This window comes from Protopterus annectens, chromosome 14.part0 (genome assembly GCF_019279795.1).
Source record: "Protopterus annectens isolate FY-2018-M chromosome 14.part0, PAN1.0, whole genome shotgun sequence".
Lineage (NCBI taxonomy): Eukaryota > Metazoa > Chordata > Ceratodontiformes > Protopteridae > Protopterus > Protopterus annectens.
The window spans coordinates 85302697-85324947 of record NC_056748.1 but is presented as its reverse complement, the minus strand read 5'-3'; the positions used below and the strand labels follow the sequence as shown (position 1 = coordinate 85324947).

General features: G+C 36.9%; 1 protein-coding gene across 4 annotated transcripts in view; it reads left to right on the top strand.

The window, feature by feature from the left end:
- Positions 1–22251, top strand: part of AFAP1L2 (actin filament associated protein 1 like 2) — a 2783820-nt gene that overhangs the window by 1766629 nt on the left and 994940 nt on the right. For all 4 annotated transcript variants that reach the window (XM_044055822.1, XM_044055821.1, XM_044055820.1 and 1 more), the window contains one exon: positions 10220–10309. In XM_044055822.1, coding sequence (XP_043911757.1) covers positions 10220–10309 — 90 coding nt within the window. The remainder of the gene's footprint in view (positions 1–10219; positions 10310–22251) is intronic.

Below are 22251 nucleotides of genomic sequence, written 5' to 3'. Positions count from 1 at the left end.
AGAGCAGCAAATTAATTGTTGCATCCCCACAGCCATTACATTTACCAGTGATATTTAATTACAAAACCCTGTAAATATATGGAGCTCCATGTATAATGATTTTGATATACTCAGTTTGCACGATATTAAGATGCTATTGTTGTGGTTAGGAAAATAAACATAATTAACATAACATATAACTATAAATAGCCTTTCATGCATTTTATTATGCGTTTCTGTACGTTTTATAAGCATGCAGCTAGGTCACTTAAATATGGACGAAATCATTGTCTCCAAGTTATTTAAATTTAGATATTTAGCATATGTTTTAATGAGCATGCAGCTAGGTCACTTAAATATGGACGAAATCATTGTCTCCAAGTCATTTAAATTTAGATATTTAACATACGTTTTATGAGCATGCAGCTAGGTCACTTAAATATGGACGAAATCATTGTCTCCAAGTCATTTAAATTTAGATATTTAACATACATTTTATGAGCATGCAGCTAGGTCACTTAAATATGGACGAAATCATTGTCTCCAAGTCATTTAAATTTAGATATTTAACATTTTAAATAGCAAAACCATCTATATTTCTTGTTGCCATTATGAGAAATCAAAGCACATTTACTCAAAATCCAGCTTCTCAGTTATAGCTAACTGAGAGGTCACATCACCTACAAAACAGCTAAAACAATCAAAATAAGCATTTTTGCAATTAGATAAGTTCCTTGCACCCCCCATCTGCAAAGTCCCCATACCCCAAGACACTTCATATATACTAATTCCATTATCATGCAATAATAGAGGAAATGGAAAACTTCCCCATAAACAGACAATAGTGTTGTAAAACAGAGGGACCCCACAATTCTTACAACTCAAGCAAACAATTAAAAGCAAAAAGTGAATTCAACCAGTTGTATCTGTGAAGTTAGGACCCAATCAACTGGCCATAAACCACATTTATGAAAATGAAATTTCTTATAAACATAAATTAATATTCTTTCAGTGTGAGTAACAGGCCCCTTCCCACCATGCCATAGAAAGCAAAACTTGGTGGTCAGTGCCTTACCCAGATGAGTGGAATATTTTCACCCTTTGTCACACTCGTTGTTTCATATTTTTGTATCAGGAAAAAGTTCACATTCATTTGTAATTCTGGGGTTGCATGGCTTAAAACTGTAATGTATTGCCAAGAATAATGAAGCCAGTCTTATTATAAATCAGTTATTAAACAAACAAAAGAATTATTGATACACATCTTGCCACAAGCTTTGACATTTTGTTAAACAGTTGCCATCTTTCAGTGGGTTTACGTTAAAATGCAAGTAGTTTCTCTTATTGTAGAGAAATTTTTAGTTAGTGATAAACTGCAAATTAAAATGCAGATATTTGAATAAGAGGGACTCTAATACTGACTAAATGTTCCCTTGGCTTTACTTACAGGGACTCCCTAGTAAATTTAGCTTGTAGTTACAACCTTCTTGAAGCAGAGGTATAAAAGGAAATAAATAATGTAATGTGCTGTAGTGATGCAATTAAGCATTTAATAAGGGGAGTGGATGGCAATGATTGATTTTGTCTTGATATTAGAATTTACCTCCAAAATCAAAACACAAAATGGTTAAATGTTACCAAAGGGATTAAATCATCTATTGCCACACTTTATCCATTTGTGTTGCTATTATAATGCTCTCCGTGTTTTAATTTGTATTGATTGATATTAATCTTTTATTTGGTAATTTGCATTTTTGATTAACCTTGTATAAGCTGCATGTATGACTGTTGCAATCATGTGAGTATTAGCCTAATGACTGGAGAGGTTTACTATTGAAATCCCAAAACTGCATCAGTCCACTGGTCAGAATGTCAACACAAAATGCTGAATTTGGAACTGGTGCTCTCACTCCCCCCGCAAATTAAATATACCAACTCCAAGATGTCACTGCATTGAGGAAAAGGGTTAATTCCCTGTTCCTCACTGAACCATGATCTCCGTGCACGATGCCAAACTCACATACTCGAACTACACTACCCATTCTCTGTAGTACAGTCGATATATTTTGGTTTTCTGCTCATTTGAAAAATTCCTTTCAACCACATACCAATTGAGCACAGACACTTCAGAAATTTAATAGAAAACTGATTGGAGATTGATATGTGTATGTTTTTCTAGGCACAGTTTCATAATTTCATTTTTCCCATTTGTTGCAACTTTTTCAGGCTATGAATCTAGAGCTATAGAGTTTATATTTATTCTGAGCGAGTGATTAAATGTTGTGTTGCCTCATGACGGGGTGTTGCTGTTAGGTGATAAGGGTGAATGTGGATAGACTAAACTAGGAATAGCAGCACCACCTTCATGGTTAATCATTTGAATTATTTGCATCATTGTCATGATGTGTTGTTTTTATGCAATGGCATTAGTTTAAAAAGAGACATCTTACTTTTTAATTAAACCACTATATGATGTGGTCTCTATTGTCATTCTGCCTTTCTGCATTGATGTGAGTCAGATGGAATAGCTTTTAAGATTTTTTATGCTTGAACACGCCCCTGTATATAGAAAAACATTCATAATACCTCAAACTGCTGCGATTTCTGTCACTGTAAGGCTGCTGCCAGGGAAATACTGCTGTTAAGATTGTTTAGTATTCTGTAGGGGGCACATTTCTAAATAAAATAATTGCAGGGAAACATTTTTTGGCAGAGGAGATTGTTTAACCATAAACATAAATGTCGAGCATATGTCATGATGATTAGCAGTAAGAAATAGTGAGTTTTAGTGTTGTTTCTGATAGCCTTATTGATCTCTGTTTCAACATGGCTTTTAAAATGTTTGTCAGAAAATACCCAGTTTTATCTCCTGACAAAAATGCAATGCACTTCAGAGGAAAGTAGAACCCTGCTATTGTATTACAGATCTTAACTAAACATGTTTTTCAGGATGGATGCCGATTCATTTTCACCTCCTAGACTGTGTCCGTGACTCACTGGATCTTTGGGGTAACCACAATATAGTGTATCATGGGTACATCAAAGACTTTGACAGTGGAGCAAGATAGAGTGCTGCCTAAAATAAGGACTTAAAAGCACACACACTGTCAATTTAGTGTTCTGATTGTCTGCAAGGCAGGAAAATCAGGATTAAATGTGGAATAATTGACTCTAAATGTATGTCTAACAAAGGAGGACACCACAGAAATCTTTTTCAGGGCCACTGCGTTTTAATTTTTTATACCACTGACTAGGCCTTCCACCAGCAAACTTACTAAATAAGTAGATGAGAAAAAATGCAAGCAGATGCTGGAAACAGTAAGAATGTCTAAAACTGTTTAAAAACAGTCCTTTAAAACAAAGCTAGATTTTGATACACTGAAGCATGTTTGGGGTTGGCATAATTGTCAGGGTGTTTACCTTACAAATATAAGGTACAGGGCTTGATTTTCACCTTTAGAAGGGAAATTGGCTAGGCTTAAAATGGCCCAAAAGGGTAGTTAATGTAGTACTTACCTATGAACCTATAAAGTTATATGCATGGGCACAGAGAATCCTACAATTAAGTATTACATCAATGGAGTAACTTTAAAGACCACTGATTCTAGAAAATAGGATGCAAAGCAGTGCAGAGAATGATGAGCGAGGAAAGTGTCATCCTTAAAGGTGGTGTTAATTCCATGATACACATTATTAGTATGACTTGCATTAGAATATGGATCCATCATTTTGTCGAATGGTAATTATAAGAAAATTAAAATAACTGAAGCAGTAGAGAGAATCAGTAAACATATTAAAGGATTTAAGAACAAATATAAAGAAAAACTGGATAAGCTTAAGTTGTCCTCCCTAGGACTACACTATAAACACTTGAGTCCCAAGCACTCCAAGACAAGTTCCTTGATGCCAGGGATACCAGTGTCTTGTAGCCTGTGTGGGCAGCTGCTGCCACTCGAACTCGAATATGAGTTCAGCCAAACAATCGCCATAAACTATAACCGCTCATGTCTGAGATAAGGAAGTGCTCACAGGAGCGTTCACGGACGTTAGGATTAGGTTCATGCCATCACCCAGAATGATGCCGCAGTACAGGACAAAATGATTGACTTCAACAATTGGCTAAGCTTCTGGTGTCATTCTAAGGGGATCCAGTATCTGTCTGCCTGGGATGACATCATCGACAGACCACAATGCTTTGCCAGAGATGGCCTGCACCTGTTGCCCATGGGATTCCAGATACTGGCTAAGGCTCTTGCCACCCCTATAGTGCCTTGTTTAGGCAAGGTTCAAATGACAAATTCACCGCCGTAACAGGTACAAGCAAGCAAAATCTGAGGGTAATGCTACTCAATGCTAGAAGTCTAAACCTCAAAATGGGCTCACTCATGGCACTCCATAAAATGGAGAACATTGACATCTGTGCAGTGACAGAGACCTGGTTCAAGGCTCCAGAGAGCACTCCTGCATTACCAGGCTAAAATTCATACCACACCTTTTGGCCACCTAACCTGGACTGAAACACTAAAGGTGGAGGCATGTCCATATTCATTAAGAATATCCACACCTCCAGGCTAGTTGCTCAGCATAATTCATCCGAGATTATCCAAGTGCAAATAACTCTGGGCAAGACCGCAATCTAAATTGTAGCTTGCTACAGATCCCCCACAATGCCCCAGGATTCACACTCCTCATTTTTTGATACACTGGAAAATATTAGGGTACAATCTAACACCCTAATAATGGGCAATTTCAGCTATCACACCATTAACTGTGAAAATTAGTCATGTACCAACTCTTTTGCTCAACATTTTCTGGAATTCATAAATTCCAACGCCTTGGATCAACTTATCCACACCCCCACTGGGGCAGCAATATCCTAGACCTGGTCATTACCAACATGGGCAACCGGTGTTCCACACCAGAGGTCAGTTCCTCATTGGTCAGATACTACCACAAGTTAATCACCCTAGACTTCCACATCCCACCCCCATTAGGGAAACCACCATAAAAAATTTCTCCAAAGCCAACTTCACACTTCTTAAGACAGAAATGGCAAACTTCATGACACCCATGCATACAGACAATAGAGGTACGACTGCTGAATCCTACACAAATGCACTTTATAAGCACTTACATGAGTGCATGGATCATGCAATTCCTAACAGAACGAAGATGCTATCTTTCAAAAAAAGGAAGCCAATCTGGTGGTCCCCTGCCATAAACAAACTTTACAATGGAAGAAAGAAACTGTTGCAAAAAAGACTAAAATCCCATGATTGCAGGAACTCCGTGGTCAGCCTCAGTAAGAAGCTGAGATCCATCATAAAATTCTCCAAAGCTAGTTACGAAAACAAAATCGCCACCGATTCTAAAGACAACCACAAAGCATTCTATAGCTATGTCACGAATTTCAATGATAACACTCAGATCTGCTCTGAGTTACAGCACAATGGCATTAAATATACAGAACCAATTGATATTGCCAACATCCTGGCAGATTGGTTCAGTGCTAACTTTACTCCTCTCTCACCCCGTAAAGGGCCCATCTCTATACCAGAGGAATGCAAAGTTCCTATAATCATGGCTGAACAGGTAAAAAACACACTCTCCAAAGCCAAGAACACAGCATCCATGGGACCTGACAACATCCCAGGCTGTGTTCTACACAAACTACAGAACAAACTGGCACCCCATCTAAGTACCATGTTCAATCATAGCCTTACCTCAGGTTTGTGCCCACTGAATTGTGCACAGTGACTGTTATCCCACTCCACAAAGGGAGAGCCACCACGGACCCCGGGAACTACTGCCCCATTAGCTTGATGAGCCTGGTCTGCAAGGCTATGGAATGTATCATCATGGAACCTATAAACAATGACATTGGTAATCTCCAAACTCTGGACCCCACCCATTTCGGGTTTGTAAAAGGCAGATTATGTCTCCTAAACCTGATAGACTTCTTTGAAGCAGTCACCAAAGCCATAGATGAGGGTAAGATGGTTCACACAGCCTATCTAGATCTTACCAAGGCTTTTGACACCATCCCCCACTCTAGAATTATAGATAAACTCACTAAACTAGGTATAAATCCCTATGTCACAAGATGGGTTGCCAACTGTCTTACTGACAGAACCCACACTGTGAAAGTAGCAGACTCCAAATCCGGCTTTAGACCAGTGACAAGTGACATACCACAAGGTTCAGTCCTGCGTCCTCTCCTATTTGGTATCTACTTCTCTGAAGTACAGGCTAACACAGAAGGTCTTTGGCTAAAAAAGGTTTGCAGATGAGTGCAAACTAGGAGCCATAATCAAAACTCCTAACGATGTGGACATCCTACAAAAGGGCCTCACTGAGACAGATGCCTGGTGTCAAAGCCATGGCCTCAAGCTCGATGCCAAAAAGTGCATTGTCATCCCTTTTGGTAAAACTCTGTACCTATGAAATACCACATAGGCGGTAGTCTACTTAACACCGAAAGTGTGATACGAGACCTTGGGACACAGGTGGACAGTAGTCTCTGCTTTAATAATCACATCCCCACAGTAATCAGGAAATCCTTCTGTGTGGCACCTCTCATCACAAAAGGTTTCTCATTCAGGAAAAAAGAGGTCGCTGTTCCTCTCTACTCATCACTCATTAGACCCATTATCAGTACAATGCCCCTTTTGATATGTACTTCACAAGACATCTACAACAACTAGAAAGGCCGCAGAAATACCTCACATAGAGGATTACTGGCCTCAAACAGATGCCGTGTGCAGACCATCTCAAAAAACTCCAGCTTTACTCCATCACATATCACCTACTCAGAGGCAATCTCTGCCTAAAATACAAAGCTATGTCAAACCCAGAGCTGTTGGACATGCTCCACTTAAAGAAATCCCAATCATTCTGAGCTGCACGCTCTAGGGACCTAAACCTTGTTACCACAATAAACAGAACATGCTGGAGGGATAGATTCCTGTCCCAGAGACTTCCCATACTCTGGAATAAACTACCTATCTATATCAAACAAAGCTCTTCATTAGCACTCTTCAAGAAAAATCGTGATGATTGGATGGGAAATAGGAAATTCACCCTGTGGATCACTTCTGTGGCTCAGCTCAACAAGGGCACACGAAAATAATTTTCGTGGGTAGCAACAGCCAGGGTACCTTTCTGGCTTGGCTTATGTAGGCCCTAGGGCCAATAGCCTAGTACCTACCTATGAACCAGGATAGGCATGTTAGGAAGGAGATTTTAATTTGAGAAGATGGAAGGGGATTTTAGCTTTATGGAGTGATCAGAGCTTTAGGGTTAGGGAAGGCAAAAGGACTCTTAGGTTTAGGGAGCAATGATGACTTTAGTTTAGGGGGGTAAGGGATTTTAGTTTCAAGGAATGATCAGGGAATTTAGAGGTGTGGAGGAAGAAGGTAGTCTTTGGTTTAGGGAACAGTGGTGCATTTAATATTAAGTAAGGGGAGGAGTATTTTAGGTTTTGGGATAATCAGGGACTTTAGGGTTAGGATTAGGGTCCTATTAACTTTAGGATAAGGGAGAGGAAAGGGGATTTTAGGTTTAGGGTCAGGATTCTGTTAGGGCTAGATATTCAGGAGAGGTCAGATATTCGGAGGGATGCATAGTTAAGGGAGATCAAGTTAATGTGAGTTAGAGCACTTGTCAAAGTGTTCATTGAGCATATGGGAATGAGCACTTCTAGTAGACCCCCATCAGCCTGCAAATGTTAAGAGACGATCTTGTTACAATATGGAAATGGTTAGAGAGGATGACTAGTTCAAAGAAAGTATTTGACCTTAACTTTATAATACTGAGTGTAGTACTAGGAATAATAAGGGGGCAGGTAACATAAATAAATGCATACATAAGTAAGTCCTGGATTCATCTCAGTCAGTAACTGAAACTGAAAATGTTATTAATTTTAAAGGTTAGCCAGGATCAGGCTTGTTCACTGCCTCTAAGAAACATATATGTCTGCTAAATGTCAAACAAGTTGGCCTCATCATATCCATCTTAACTACATATATTTCTATAGTAATATTTGAAGAGAGTTCTGTGCATATTTCATACTGGCTGTAATTCATCATATTTTTGTCAAATTTTCAACTAAACTGCTGCTTAATCTTTGCCTTTGACTGATATCAGTGCCTCACATATACCCTATGTCTGATATCAGTGCCTCACATATACTCTTTGTCTGATATCAGTGCCTCACATATACCCTTTGTCTGATATCAGTCACATATACCCTTTGTCTGATATCAGTGCCTCACATGTATACTATGTCTGATATCAGTGCCTCACATATACCCTTTGTCTGATATCAGTCACATATACCCTTTGTCTGATATCAGTCACATATACCGTATGTCTGATATCAGTACCTCACATATACCCTATGTCTGATTTCAGTGCCTCACATATACCCTTAGTCTGATATCAGTACCTCACATATACCTTTTGTCTGATAGTGCCTCACATATACCCTTTGTCTGATATCAGTGCCTCACATATACACTATGTCTGATATCAGTGCCTCACATATACCCTTTGTCTGATATCAGTGCCTCACATATACCCTATGTCTGATATCAGTGCCTCACATATACTCTGTCTGATATTAGTGCCTCACATATACCCTATGTCTGATATCAATGCCTCACATATACCCTTTGTCTGAAATCAGTCACATATACCCTATGTCTGATATCAGTGCCTCACATATACCCTTTGTCTGATGTCAATGCCTCACATATACCCTATGTCTGATATCAGTGTCTCACATATACATTTTGTCTGATGTCAGTACCTCACATATACCCTTTGTCTGATATCAGTGCCTACATGCACACTATGTCTGATATTAGTGCCTCACATATACCCTTTGTCTGAGATCAGTACCTCAGATATACCCTTTGTCTGATATCAGTGCCTCACATATACCCTTTGTCTGATATCAGTACCTCTCATATACCGTCTGTCTGATATAAGTGCCTTACATATACCCTTTGTCTGATAGTGCCTCACATATACCCTTTGTCTGATACCAGTGCCTCACATATAATCTTTGTCTGATATCAGTCACATATACCCTATGTCTGATATCAATACCTCACATATACCCTATGTCTGATATCAGTGCCTCACATATACCCTTTGTCCGATATCAGTACCTCACATATACCCTTTGTCTGATATCAGTGCCTCACATATACTCTTTGTCTGATATCAGTGCCTCATATATACCCTATGTCTGATATCAGTGCCTCACATATACTCTTTGTCTGATATCAGTGCCTCACATATACCCTATATCTGATACCAGTGCCTCACATATACCCTTTGTCTGATATCAGTGCCTCACATATACCCCTTTGTCTGATATCAGTGCCTTACATATACCCTTTGTCCGATATCAGTACCTCACATATACCCTTTGTCTGATATCAGTGCCTCACATATACCCTTTGTCTGATATCAGTGCCTCACATATACCCTATGTCTGATATCAGTGCCTCACATATACCCTATGTCTGAGATCAGTGCCTCACAATTACTCTTTGTCTGATATCAGTGCCTCACATATACCCTATGTCTGATATCAGTGCCTCACATATACTCTTTGTCTGATATCAGTGCCTCACATATACCCTTTGTCTGATGTCAATGCCTCACATATACACTATGTCTGATATCAGTGCCTCACATATACCCTTTGTCTGATATCAGTACCTCACATATACCCTTTGTCTGATATCAGTGCCTCACATGTATACTATGTCTGATATCAGTGTCTCACATATACCCTTTGTCTGATGTCAGTACCACACATATACCCTATGTCTGATATCAGTGCCTCAAATATACCCTTTGTCTGATATCAGTACCTCGCATATACCCCTATGTCTGATATCAGTGCCTCACATATACCCTATGTCTGATATCAGTGCCTCACATGTATACTATGTCTGATATCAGTGCCTCACATATACCCTTTGTCTGATATCAGTACCACACATATACCCTATGTCTGATATCAGTGCCTCACATATACCATTTGTCTGATATCCGTACCTCACATATACCCTTTGTCTGATATCAGTGCCTCACATATACCCTTTGTCTAATATTAGTATCTCACATATACCCTTTGTCTGATATCATTGCCTCACATATACCCTTTGTCTGATATCAGTACCTCACATATACTAATCAGCCTGTTAACTCTGTTCATATTTAGGTCATACAGGAAGTCAGTGGTGTACAGCAAGAAATCATTTCTGAAGGACTGCAGACTTCTCCAGAAATTCTTCGCTTCAACTGCACAAAGGTAGGTCTTTAGACTTGGGACCTGAAATTGGAGTTGCACAAAGCATTTTACATTATTTTATAACTCAACAAGTTGGACTTATCCAACCAATATGCCGAACCATGCCATAATTTCTGCAAGAGGTGTAATTTACTAAAAATGTAAATGGGAAAGTTGTACTTTAATGATAAGGAGAGGGTGTCATGCTTAAACAAAACTACATTACTTAAGCAGTCAAACTAAATACAGATTGAGTAGTTAACCCACTATCTGAAAACATTCATCAGGAAAAGGTTAGGGAGTTAATGCCAGGCACGTAACACTGTAAGATGGCAAGGATGCATAGGCTAATACATCAGTAAAAAAAATACAAGTGATGGTCAAAAAAAGGAAGAACTATAAATTCATCATGACATAGCTCAAAACATTTACAAAGATACATAATTACAAGGAATAAATGCAGACGTTAGTGATAAGTAGGCTGTTTTCTTAAGATCTAAAGTTGGAATTTGAGTAAGTAGATGCTATATTAAGAATTTTATTTCTTACAGTGAAATAAACCAAGATCACACGTCCCACAAAATGGTAGCTACCCAAATCAAGCTAAACCAACCTCGAGAGAATAGAGAACACCATCAACACAACTGAAAAAAAAGTCAAGAGTATTAACTCCAGAGCAGTGCAGGTTTTCTGTTAAAAATGATCCCTTGCTTCTTGCTAGAAGCTTTATATGACAAGATTTTCATCCCTTTCAAAAGTTCTTAAACCAGTAGAAGCTTTACAAATTTCTGAAAAATTCACATTTATTCAGTTTTCTTCAAAGAAAGTTTATCCGGATTAGCGCTTTCATCTTCTAGACTTTATATGATCCAAAATATTTATAAAAAATAGTTTAAGGCTTTCTCTTATATAAGGTTTCCTTAAAAGGAGGGGGAGAAGCAGATGATATAACTAGTTAGGGTTTATTTCTGATTGGTTGATTGGTTATGTTTGGTGTTTTCCAATTGGATGACACATATCCTTAATTTGCATAAGTTTTTTTTTTCTATAAGTGTGGTCTTTTAGCTATCTGTAGCAAGATGTTAGATCCTCTTTTTCCCAAATGAAACTCCCAGTTTTTTTGTTAAAAGCATGTACTGCAAAACTTCACAGTATGTGGCTTATTACTGATTCAGAGACAGGCCTAATATAAAGTTTACTAAGTGGGGAAGAAATCCAAAAAGAATCTTATGTTCCAACCACTTCATATTAGTCATTTATAGTAGTTCATAGACTTTATTCTTTGGGTGAGAAGACAATTTGTAATGTATTACATTACTGTAAACTCTGATAAGTCTCTGTCCATGTGACCTATATTTCACCACTTCTAGTAGGAAACAGTTGAGTGATACACAGTTTTAACTGACTACTTGCTCTTGGTGAGACACTGTTTAGTTTTTCTTTAAAAGACATCAAGGTTTTTAAATGCTTATTTCGAGTCATGCTAAAAAATAAATAAATAACACATCGATGTCTTGGAGTATTGACCATTGTGAAGCCAGCTTTTACAGGGCTGGTAGCTAGAAGTGGGGTAAGATTTTTGAATGTGATCCTACTAGAGTCCAGTCCCTTCTCCTTGGTCAGAGGATGGATGGACTCTGCTTGTATGACGCTATCAGTGATACCAGCTGTTGAATGTCTAATTACCCATTTTAGTCGAATATGAATATTTTGCTACAAAGACTGTTTTATGGGGCCCACTTTTTGGCTCCTGACTGTGTTTATTGGGGTCAGATCTTTCTTTTTGGTGTGTTCCTAGGTAAGAACATGAACAAAAACTAAAGCAATATAAATGTGCAGTGTGCTTTCACTCTCTGTTCATTAGAGTTTCTTCAGACTCTTGTTAAAACTAATAATGTTTTGAATATTACATCTCTCATGAAAGCTGAAAGATGAAGCTTAATGAAGTATGTGAAAGGATAGATAAATACACATGGTACAATTAAACTTTTCAAATCCAGGTAAAGTGGAAGGAAAACAACTTCACCTATAGTAATATACTGAGTCATTTGACTGGTAGATTTTTATCGTGTAATATGGTAGCATTTTATTTAAAATGCAGCCGGTGTAATATGGCTGTTTTCTGAAGAAGTCTTGGTAATAAAAACAAAACAGCTGACATTCTGGTGTGTTTCTTGGTCTTGGGGACCTTCACTAATACTGTAGCTGAAACAATTAAATTGTACAAATTACTAAGGTAAGGCAAAATCAAAATGTAGGTTGATAATTTATTACATGAATTGATAGTGAACAGATGCAACAGAGGAATCAAAGTCTGAATGCTAAGTTACCATGAATAGATACCATATAGTTACCAGATACACAGTCATAGTCCTAATTCCAGGTGGTGAATCAGGCTGTGGGAAATGAAGACTAGTTCTTAGTGGAGATGGAATTCTTGTGCTCAAAAGCCATGGTGTGTCAACTGTCACTGGTTCTCTGTCGCCTTTGTTCTTTCCTTGATAGCAGCTGTTCCTTCCCTGATAATCTCTGGCCAAAAAGGAATAGAAACCTCTTCTGCACTCAAAATAAAGGCTTAACTCATTCACTCCAATGGAGCTCAGGAAGTTTGGACTATAACTTCCAATGAGCGGAGCCTAAGCCTTTTGACAGAATCAAATTATGTCCTCACTTTTCAAACAAATGTTCATATCTCTGGAATCATACGGGGTATGAAAGAAGTATTAATGGCAAACTCTTCAGCACAAACTGTTTTTATAGTGGTAGTATTCTTTAGATTCTAGGTCTTAAATCAAATGTTATTAGTCACAGTAAACACAGTAACTATTATAGTTGTAATATTTTGTAAACAATGTACAATATCTCAGCAACCACTCAAGTTACATACATACTGTCAGAGCATTTTATTCATCTAGCTGAAAGCTTTCATATGAGGCTAAGGAGTTCTGTCTGTGGTACTTGGTTCTTGAGATATTAGAAAAATGTGAAAATTATATCTATATAAATTAATATCATAAAAATAACAGTTAATATCTATTTACTGGCACTAGACAGAAGTAGAATATAAATGCAGTTGAGTTTGCTATTGTGTAAGCTCTAAGATGAAATATTTTAAAACCTTGTACATAGCATGGTTTTGGAATTATTGATGCAAATATGATCAAGCAATATTTGATGCTTAAAGGCATCAGTAGGCGTTAACTGCACCTGGAGGTGTCATTCGAATGTAATGATTTAATGGGGGTTGTGGTTTGAACTATGACAAAGGAGTCCTTGATGATTGGCACAAATTACAAAGGAAGTGGAGCTAGTTGTAAATCAAAGATGGGGGCTGTTCTGGAACTTGATCCTAGTCTTTGTGAATTCAGTATCCATGGATTTCAGTTAGTAGTACAGTCTGTTTTTAAATTTCCTTAATTCCAGCACACTTTTAATGGAGCAGCTGATGTTGAGAGCAGGTTAGTTGCATAGAATCAAGTGAATTTACCACTCAAGCTCCTCTTTCTCATGCAAGGCATTCTCGGTCCTATTTAGTAGAGGTTAGATTAACACAGTCAAGGATATGTAATTTGAAGGAGCTGTGTCCAATTTTCTCCATGCTATGCTTAGCTAGTACATTTCTGTTAAACTTGCGTCTGATGTCTAAAAGGTGTGGGGTAGTATATATTATGATTTTGTTAATTGTTTTTCACACATAAAAGCAGTTGCACAGTGCGCATTGGGCCATGTAAACAACCATTTCAATAGTAAAGTCACTTTTGTTCCTGTTGTAATGTTTGACCAGTGCTAGTGCAGGTGAAGTGGTCAGTTTGGTTCACATACCTGCATAACCTGCAACTGGGAGCTTTGCAAACTTAAGTGACATTAATTTTTGAATTAGAGTTTGGATCTTTGGAATGAAGATAATCTCTGATACTTTTCCTTTTTTAAATATAAACTATGGGCCTGCTTACAAAATCTTAGCAATATGTTTGTTGCTGTCTAATTTTCACTACTTTGCAGATTTGTTTGTTATCTGAACCAAAAGTTATAGCCATACTCAATTCTTCTGACCTCAGTGTTTGGATCTACATATGGGTTCCTGCTCAATGGTTCAAGGATGGAATGATCATCAGTTGTTTTGAGATTTTTTATAGGATTCAGCATATTGTGGAGGAGACTGCTGTCATATCCCTTTACCAGGAACTCTCATTGTAAATCATTAAGATTCTTCAAAAAATCATTTAGTGTTTTATACTCTGGTAATTTTAATTTTCTGGGAGTTCACTGCATTTCATTTTGTGATATCAGTATGCATGCTGGAGGCACATAGAAGAAGGTTCACTCAAATTGGTTTCCAGAACAAGTTGTCTGAAATGGCTATCCAAGGTATTTTCCTCACTATAAGATCTCAAAAGCCCACTTTTTCTTTACTGTGGTTAGTGATAAACTTAAAAAAATCTGCTGAATTTCCTAAAAAGTTATAAAAATCCTTACTTTTTTCCTCATCCCCTTGCCATATGGTAAAAATATTATCTACAAAATTGAAATAAGAAGCAAAATATTGTTGAAAATTGCATCTGTACACAATCTTTTCCTTCCACTTGGAAAGTGTTACATTTGCTAAGATGGGGGTCATTGCTGCCTCCAATTTCTATGCCAGTAGTTTGTGTATAGTATTTGTCATTGAACTTGGAATTGTTATTGTCAAGGAGTAACTGTAAACATTTTGCTGTTAATGCAGGTTCACCTGATTGTGCTCCTGTATCCGTTGAAAGTGCCTCTTCCACAATTTTAATGCAGTATGCATATGATAGCACTGTATAAAGTACTTCACATTAATGGGAACTAGCCAGGTGTCCTGGTCAGTTTTGATGTCCTCAATTTAGTGTAAAAAATAAATGGTGTCAAGAATGAAAGATTTGGCTTTGGCTGCCAGGAGTTTAATGAGAACATCCAAGTAAATGGAGATGGCATCTGTGATAGAGCTGACACTTGCCTCAGTGGGTTTGAAGGGGGATCCTCCAAGCATTCATGTGGCATGGGGATCCCAAAAATTGAGGGTACTTCCAGGTGGCCAACAACCAGGAATTAATGCAACTTATTTCCCATAAGTCCCCTGTTGTGTAGTATCTCTAAGCACCATGAATGGAGTCATATGAAGTTTCAACAGTTGCTAGATCAGCCTTACAATAAAAGTTTTGCATTACTCACTTTCATAATTCTTTGATCTTTGTCATTACTTAAGTTTAAAAGAGTTTGCATCTCTAATTTGCTAATATTATAAATCTTTTTCTTACCTTACTATCTCATTCGGGTTTCTCTGATGTCAGCTTCACATTTGGCTTTAAATGCTCCATGCACAGAATGTATGGAAGGGCAAATGTCAGTACGTCTCTTCCATTTTTTGTCTGGGGCATAATTAGGTCAATTTTTGTTGTCCTTTTTTGGTTTTATCATGGAAAAAAGACCTTTAAAAAGAGCTTTAAAATAATTAGCATTAAATCAATTATTCTGCTAACTAGGTTATTTCTTCAGTGTAAAGAATTGAAGATTGCAATATTAAAAATGTACTGTTATATAAAGAATCTGTATATATTTTAAAGTTTGACACTTTAGCCCCTCGGGGGTTAAATGCTGAAATGAACTGGAGGTTTTTTATCTGATGTACATTTCATTGTTTTATTGTCTTAATTAGTTAATTATGTATTTAAGTGATGTATGTATTTAAGGCAGGTGTATTTTTTGAGTTGTTATTACTCCTTGAAGACGGTCATAGTCGAGACGTTAGAGAGAGAGAGCATAAAGCTCGTTGGTCTACTAGCTGGTGTTTTTTTTCTGTGTTGCTAGCATTCTGGTGTTTTTTTTATTTCTTCATTGTAGTATGAATGTCACTCCTTTTTCCAGAATTTCTAGTTCCATCCTGGTGAGTGGTTTTGTTCAGTAGTTCCATATCTTAGATTTGTGGGAAGTAAAAAGTCTGGAAGTTCTTCATGTCCATCTTCCACTGCCTGTTACTGTCCTCCTGTGATTGAGTGACATAATGGGAGGGGCTGTCACCTTGGTATGGGTGCCTTGTTGAAGGTGTGGGATGAAAATCCTATTGCCTTGCCATCTGGTTCCTCTATATCTTGCAGTCCTCTTGTTTCAAGGTGGCATGGCTCCTTTCAGGGTGGTATGGCTCCTGGGACTGATGGACTTGTCCAGCTGTGATACTCTTTTTACAAACTAAAACTCCTGATCTGTCTGTTCCCTCAGGCTTGTCTGTTCACAAGATTTCCTGTGGCAAATGAGTCTGGTCTCAGGTTTGAATGTTATTCTGTCTCACCCTCTCTCTAGATGGTTTTGTTTGCATTACACCTTCCTGGAGAGGGTCTTGTGGTCAGTTTGTATTCCATCCTGTTGGAGGCTGTTTTTCTTCCTGTGACTGTAATCCATGAGGTCTCTGTGAACCTTTTTCATTTTATTCTCATTGGTTTTCTTGTAGAACCTGGACAGATATTTTTTTATCAGTTCTGGATTTATCATATGATTATTTTATTCTCATTAGTTTTCTTGTAAAACCTGGACAGCTATTCTATAATGAGTTCTGTATTTGCATTGTAATCATATGATTATTTTATTCTCATTGGTTTCCTTGTAGAACATGGACAGCTATTCTTTAATCAGTTCTGGATTTGTAATCATATGATTATTTTATTCTCATTGGTTTTCTTGTAGAACATGGACAGCTATTCTTTAATCAGTTCTGGATTTGTAATCATATGATTATTTTATTCTCATTGGTTTCCTTGTAGAACATGGACAGCTATTCTTTAATGAGTTCTGTATTTGCATTGTAATCATATGATTATTTTATTCTCATTGGTTTCCTTGTAGAACATGGACAGCTATTCTTTAATGAGTTCTGTATTTGCATTGTAATCATATGATTATTTTATTTTCATTGGTTTCCTTGTAGAACATGGACAGCTATTCTTTAATGAGTTCTGTATTTGCATTGTAATCATATGATTATTTTATTCTCATTGGTTTTCTTGTAGAACATGGACAGCTATTCTTTAATCAGTTCTGGATTTGTAATCATATGATTATTTTATTCTCATTGGTTTCCTTGTAGAACATGGACAGCTATTCTTTAATGAGTTCTGTATTTGCATTGTAATCATATGATTATTTTATTCTCATTGGTTTCCTTGTAGAACATGGACAGCTATTCTTTAATGAGTTCTGTATTTGCATTGTAATCATATGATTATTTTATTTTCATTGGTTTCCTTGTAGAACATGGACAGCTATTCTTTAATGAGTTCTGTATTTGCATTGTAATCATATGATTATTTTATTCTCATTGGTTTCCTTGTAGAACATGGACAGCTATTCTTTAATGAGTTCTGCATTTGCATTGTAATCATATGATTATTTTATTCTCATTGGTTTCCTTGTAGAACATGGACAGCTATTCTTTAATCAGTTCTGTATTTGCATTGTAATCATATGATTATTTTATTCTCATTGGTTTCCTTGTAGAACATGGACAGCTATTCTTTAATCAGTTCTGGATTTGCATTGTAATCATATGATTATTTTATTCTCATTGGTTTCCTTGTAGAACATGGACAGCTATTCTTTAATCAGTTCTGGATTTGCATTGTAATCATATGATTATTTTATTCTCATTGGTTTCCTTGTAGAACATGGACAGCTATTCTTTAATCAGTTATGGGTTTGTAATCATATGATTATTTTATTCTCATTGGTTTCCTTGTAAAACCTGGACAGCTATTCTTTAATGAGTTCTGTATTTGCATTGTAATCATATGATTATTTTATTCTCATTGGTTTCCTTGTAGAACATGGACAGCTATTCTTTAATCAGTTCTGGATTTGCATTGTAATCATATGATTATTTTATTCTCATTGGTTTCCTTGTAGAACATGGACAGCTATTCTTTAATGAGTTCTGTATTTGCATTGTAATCATATGATTATTTTATCCGCATTGGTTTCCTTGTAGAACACGGGCAGCTATTCCTTAATGAGTTCTGTATTTGCATTGTAATCATATGATTATTTTATCCTCATTGGTTTCCTTGTAAAACCTGGACAACTATTCTTTAATGAGTTCTGGATTTGTAATCATATGATTATTTTATTCTCATTGGTTTCCTTGTAAAACCTGGACAGCTATTCTTTAATGAGTTCTGTATTTGTTATCATATGATTATTTTATTCTCATTGGTTTCCTTGTAGAACATAGACAGCTATTCTTTAATCAGTTCTGGATTTGTAATCATATGATTATTTTATTCTCATTGGTTTCCTTCTAGAACATGGACAGCTATTCTTTAATGAGTTCTGTATTTGCATTGTAATCATATGATTATTTTATTCTCATTGGTTTCCTTGTAGAACATGGACAGCTATTCTTTAATGAGTTCTGTATTTGCATTGTAATCATATGATTATTTTATTCTCATTGGTTTCCTTGTAGAACACTGGCAGCTATTCTTTAATGAGTTCTGTATTTGCATTGTAATCATATGATTATTTTATTCTCATTGGTTTCCTTGTAGAACATGGACAGCTATTCTTTAATGAGTTCTGTATTTGCATTGTAATCATATGATTATTTTATCCGCATTGGTTTCCTTGTAGAACACGGGCAGCTATTCTTTAATGAGTTCTGTATTTGCATTGTAATCATATGATTATTTTATTCTCATTGGTTTCCTTGTAGAACATGGACAGCTATTCCTTAATGAGTTCTGTATTTGCATTGTAATCATATGATTATTTTATCCTCATTGGTTTCCTTGTAGAACATGGACAGCTATTCTTTAATCAGTTCTGGATTTGCACTGTAATCATATGATTATTTTATTCTCATTGGTTTCCTTGTAGAACATGGACAGCTATTCTTTAATCAGTTCTGGATTTGCATTGTAATCATATGATTATTTTATTCTCATTGGTTTCCTTGTAGAACACTGGCAGCTATTCTTTAATGAGTTCTGTATTTGCATTGTAATCATATGATTATTTTATTCTCATTGGTTTCCTTGTAGAACATGGACAGCTATTCCTTAATGAGTTCTGTATTTGCATTGTAATCATATGATTATTTTATTCTCATTGGTTTCCTTGTAGAACATGGACAGCTATTCTTTAATCAGTTCTGGATCTGGATTTGTAATCATATGTTTATATTATTCTCATTGGTTTCCTTGTAAAACCTGGGCAGCTATTCTTTAATGAGTTCTGTATTTGTTATCATATGATTATTTTATTCTCATTGGTTTCCTTGTAGAACATGGACAGCTATTCTTTAATCAGTTCTGGATTTGTAATCATATGATTATTTTATTCTCATTGGTTTCCTTGTAGAACATGGACAGCTATTCTTTAATCAGTTCTGGATTTGTAATTATATGATTATTTTCCTTATCTCTGAAGTGCCTATATGGCAACTTTTGTGGCAGCTTGTGTTTTGATGTTCTGCCTGAGGAAAGTACTGACTAGCATAAACCCTACAATGTCAACATTTTTTCTCCATTTGTCAGTCAGATTGTTGTCCACATTGTTCCAAATAGATGTTTTTTCAAGCCTGAGAGCTCTGGGAACTGTTCTGTTTTTATGGGCTATGGTGAGCTATGTTCCCCCCCCCCCTCGGCAGAACTTTGGTTTCTTGAGACCCTTTTCAAGAAGGAAAAAAATCTTGTTTAGGCTGGTGCCTCTTCCAGTTGCTGTGCCATATGGTCCAAGGTCATTTTCGTAGTTGCCATCATAATTCCACCTGGAGGCTTCCATTAAGTTGTGGAAAAGGGACCCAGGTCAGTGTCTGCAGACCTCGAGTTGGTTGAAGTCTCTACTGTGAGATTCATTGTGAAGTCTCACTTTAGGGTGCTTCTTATGGGACAATCTTCTTGGAAAACGTGGGTCTACTCTGGGCTTGGAGGATGAATAAGCCAAAATCGCAGGTCCTATGAAGTGGCAGCTAGTCCAATCAAGCTAAGCCAGCCTTGATACCTAGAGGCCACCACCAGGACAAAAGATTTCAAACCCTTTCAAAAGTTCTGAAACCAGTAGAAGATTTAACAAATTTCAGAAAAATTCACCTTTAATCATTTTTCTTCAAAAAAAGTTTATTTGCATTAGTCCTTTCGTCTTTTAGATTTCTTCCAATCCAAAATGTTTATAAAAAGTACCTTAAGGTGTGCTCTTTCATAAGGTTTTCCACAAAGGGAGAAGGAGGAACAGTTGCTGTGACTGGCTAGTGTTAAGCTTATTTTTGATTGGTTACGGTTGGTGTTTTCCAATTGGATGTAACATTTATTTCTTAATTTGCATTTTTTTATAGGAGGGAACTTTTAGTTAGTCCTTTCTCTACAGGAGGATGTTAAGTCCTCTTATTCCCAAATGAAACTCTAAGCTCCTTTGTTAAAAATCTCACATTGTCTAAACTTCACAGTACATGGCTTATTAAAGATTTAGACAGGCTTCATATAAGTTTATAAATTATTAGAAAAAGAAATCCAAAAAGAATCCTATCATGTTCAAATGACTTGCAGAGGTGAGGAGAGTTGGATAGCAGACAAGGGTAGAAAAAATTTTGCTAGAAGTCAGAAGCTATAGTTTTTAAGAGCTATGATGTGAGAAACAGTTTGGGAATAATACAAAAGGGTTTCAGAGATACAACACTGCACAGTAATACACATTCCTTATAAGGTATAGAAAGACAAAACTGCTAATATTTGCTTCATTTGGACTCTCTTTCTCTAGCTTTGATGTTTGAGATGCTTATGTGGAAGCCCTGCTAAAATGTTAAGCATTCCAAAGGCAGAATTTTATAGATACTTCAGAAAGAATTGCTGTTTAACTGAGATAAATAGGAAAAGGTAGCCAGAGTTTCCCACTTCACAAAAATATTAAGCATAAATAATCACTTATGTTGGCAATATTCAATATTTACTTTAAGGATCACGGCTGAAGTACAGTCAAGACAATGGAATTTAGGTACAGGTGAATGTCTGTCTTCTTACTAGAACTGCATTCCAGATGTTTCCTTCTTATGTACCAGGTTGCCATCTGTGCCATGGGTATCAAATGGAATCTTGACGGTAAAGGAAAGAGTAATCAGCACCATGTGGTTTCTTTTCTTGCCACTAACATGTATAGTTACTCAATTTTCTATGAGTCTGTTTCCAAGAACACAGGTACCCTTTTTATTGTTCCTTCTTTTTTTTAATTGTGATTGCATTGATTAATAACTTGTGGCATTGTTGTCCTCTTTCTCTGTCTTTCTTTTTTTTTTTTTTTGGGTGGGAGCTACCTTGATGCCCATAGAAAAACCACCAGTATCTGTGGAAAAAGATTCCCCCAAAAGGTAACCTTCTGCTGTGTTTAAGAAAAAGGCATGCTGTTCTAAGATGACAATGACAACAAGACTTTTAATAAGAAAGCTTTGTGCGGGAGTACTGAAAATTTTATGGCCTTTTTAGAACACCTGCATTTGATCACCTTAGCACAGATGTTTCCTCCTTCCCTTTCTAGAGACCTAGTGAAGAATGCATTGCAAGGAAAAAAACACCCTTTAAAATTGTACAAGCTATATACTGTGAAAAATCACAAAAAAGGCTCAGTAGCAAAAAAAGCAGGGAAAATCCAAGAGGATACTGTCACCTATTAGGGCTATGAGATATAGTAGTTTAGGGTTTGGTGAAGCCTTTGTTTGCCTTATCTCAGACCAGGGCATTGCATTTACCACAGCTCCACTTCTGCCACCTGCCCAGACAGTCAGAGGACTTCATGTCTTAGGCACTAGCTAGGCCTCTTGAACTCCATTTGCTGTGCCACAGCCGGGAACCAGTTTCCAGACATCTGTTGCTGACATTGATGAAATATTTTACATGCCACCTGAGTCACCTGCCAGCGTATAAGTTCTGCAACCAATCTGACTATTATTTCAATATATTTTCCACCAC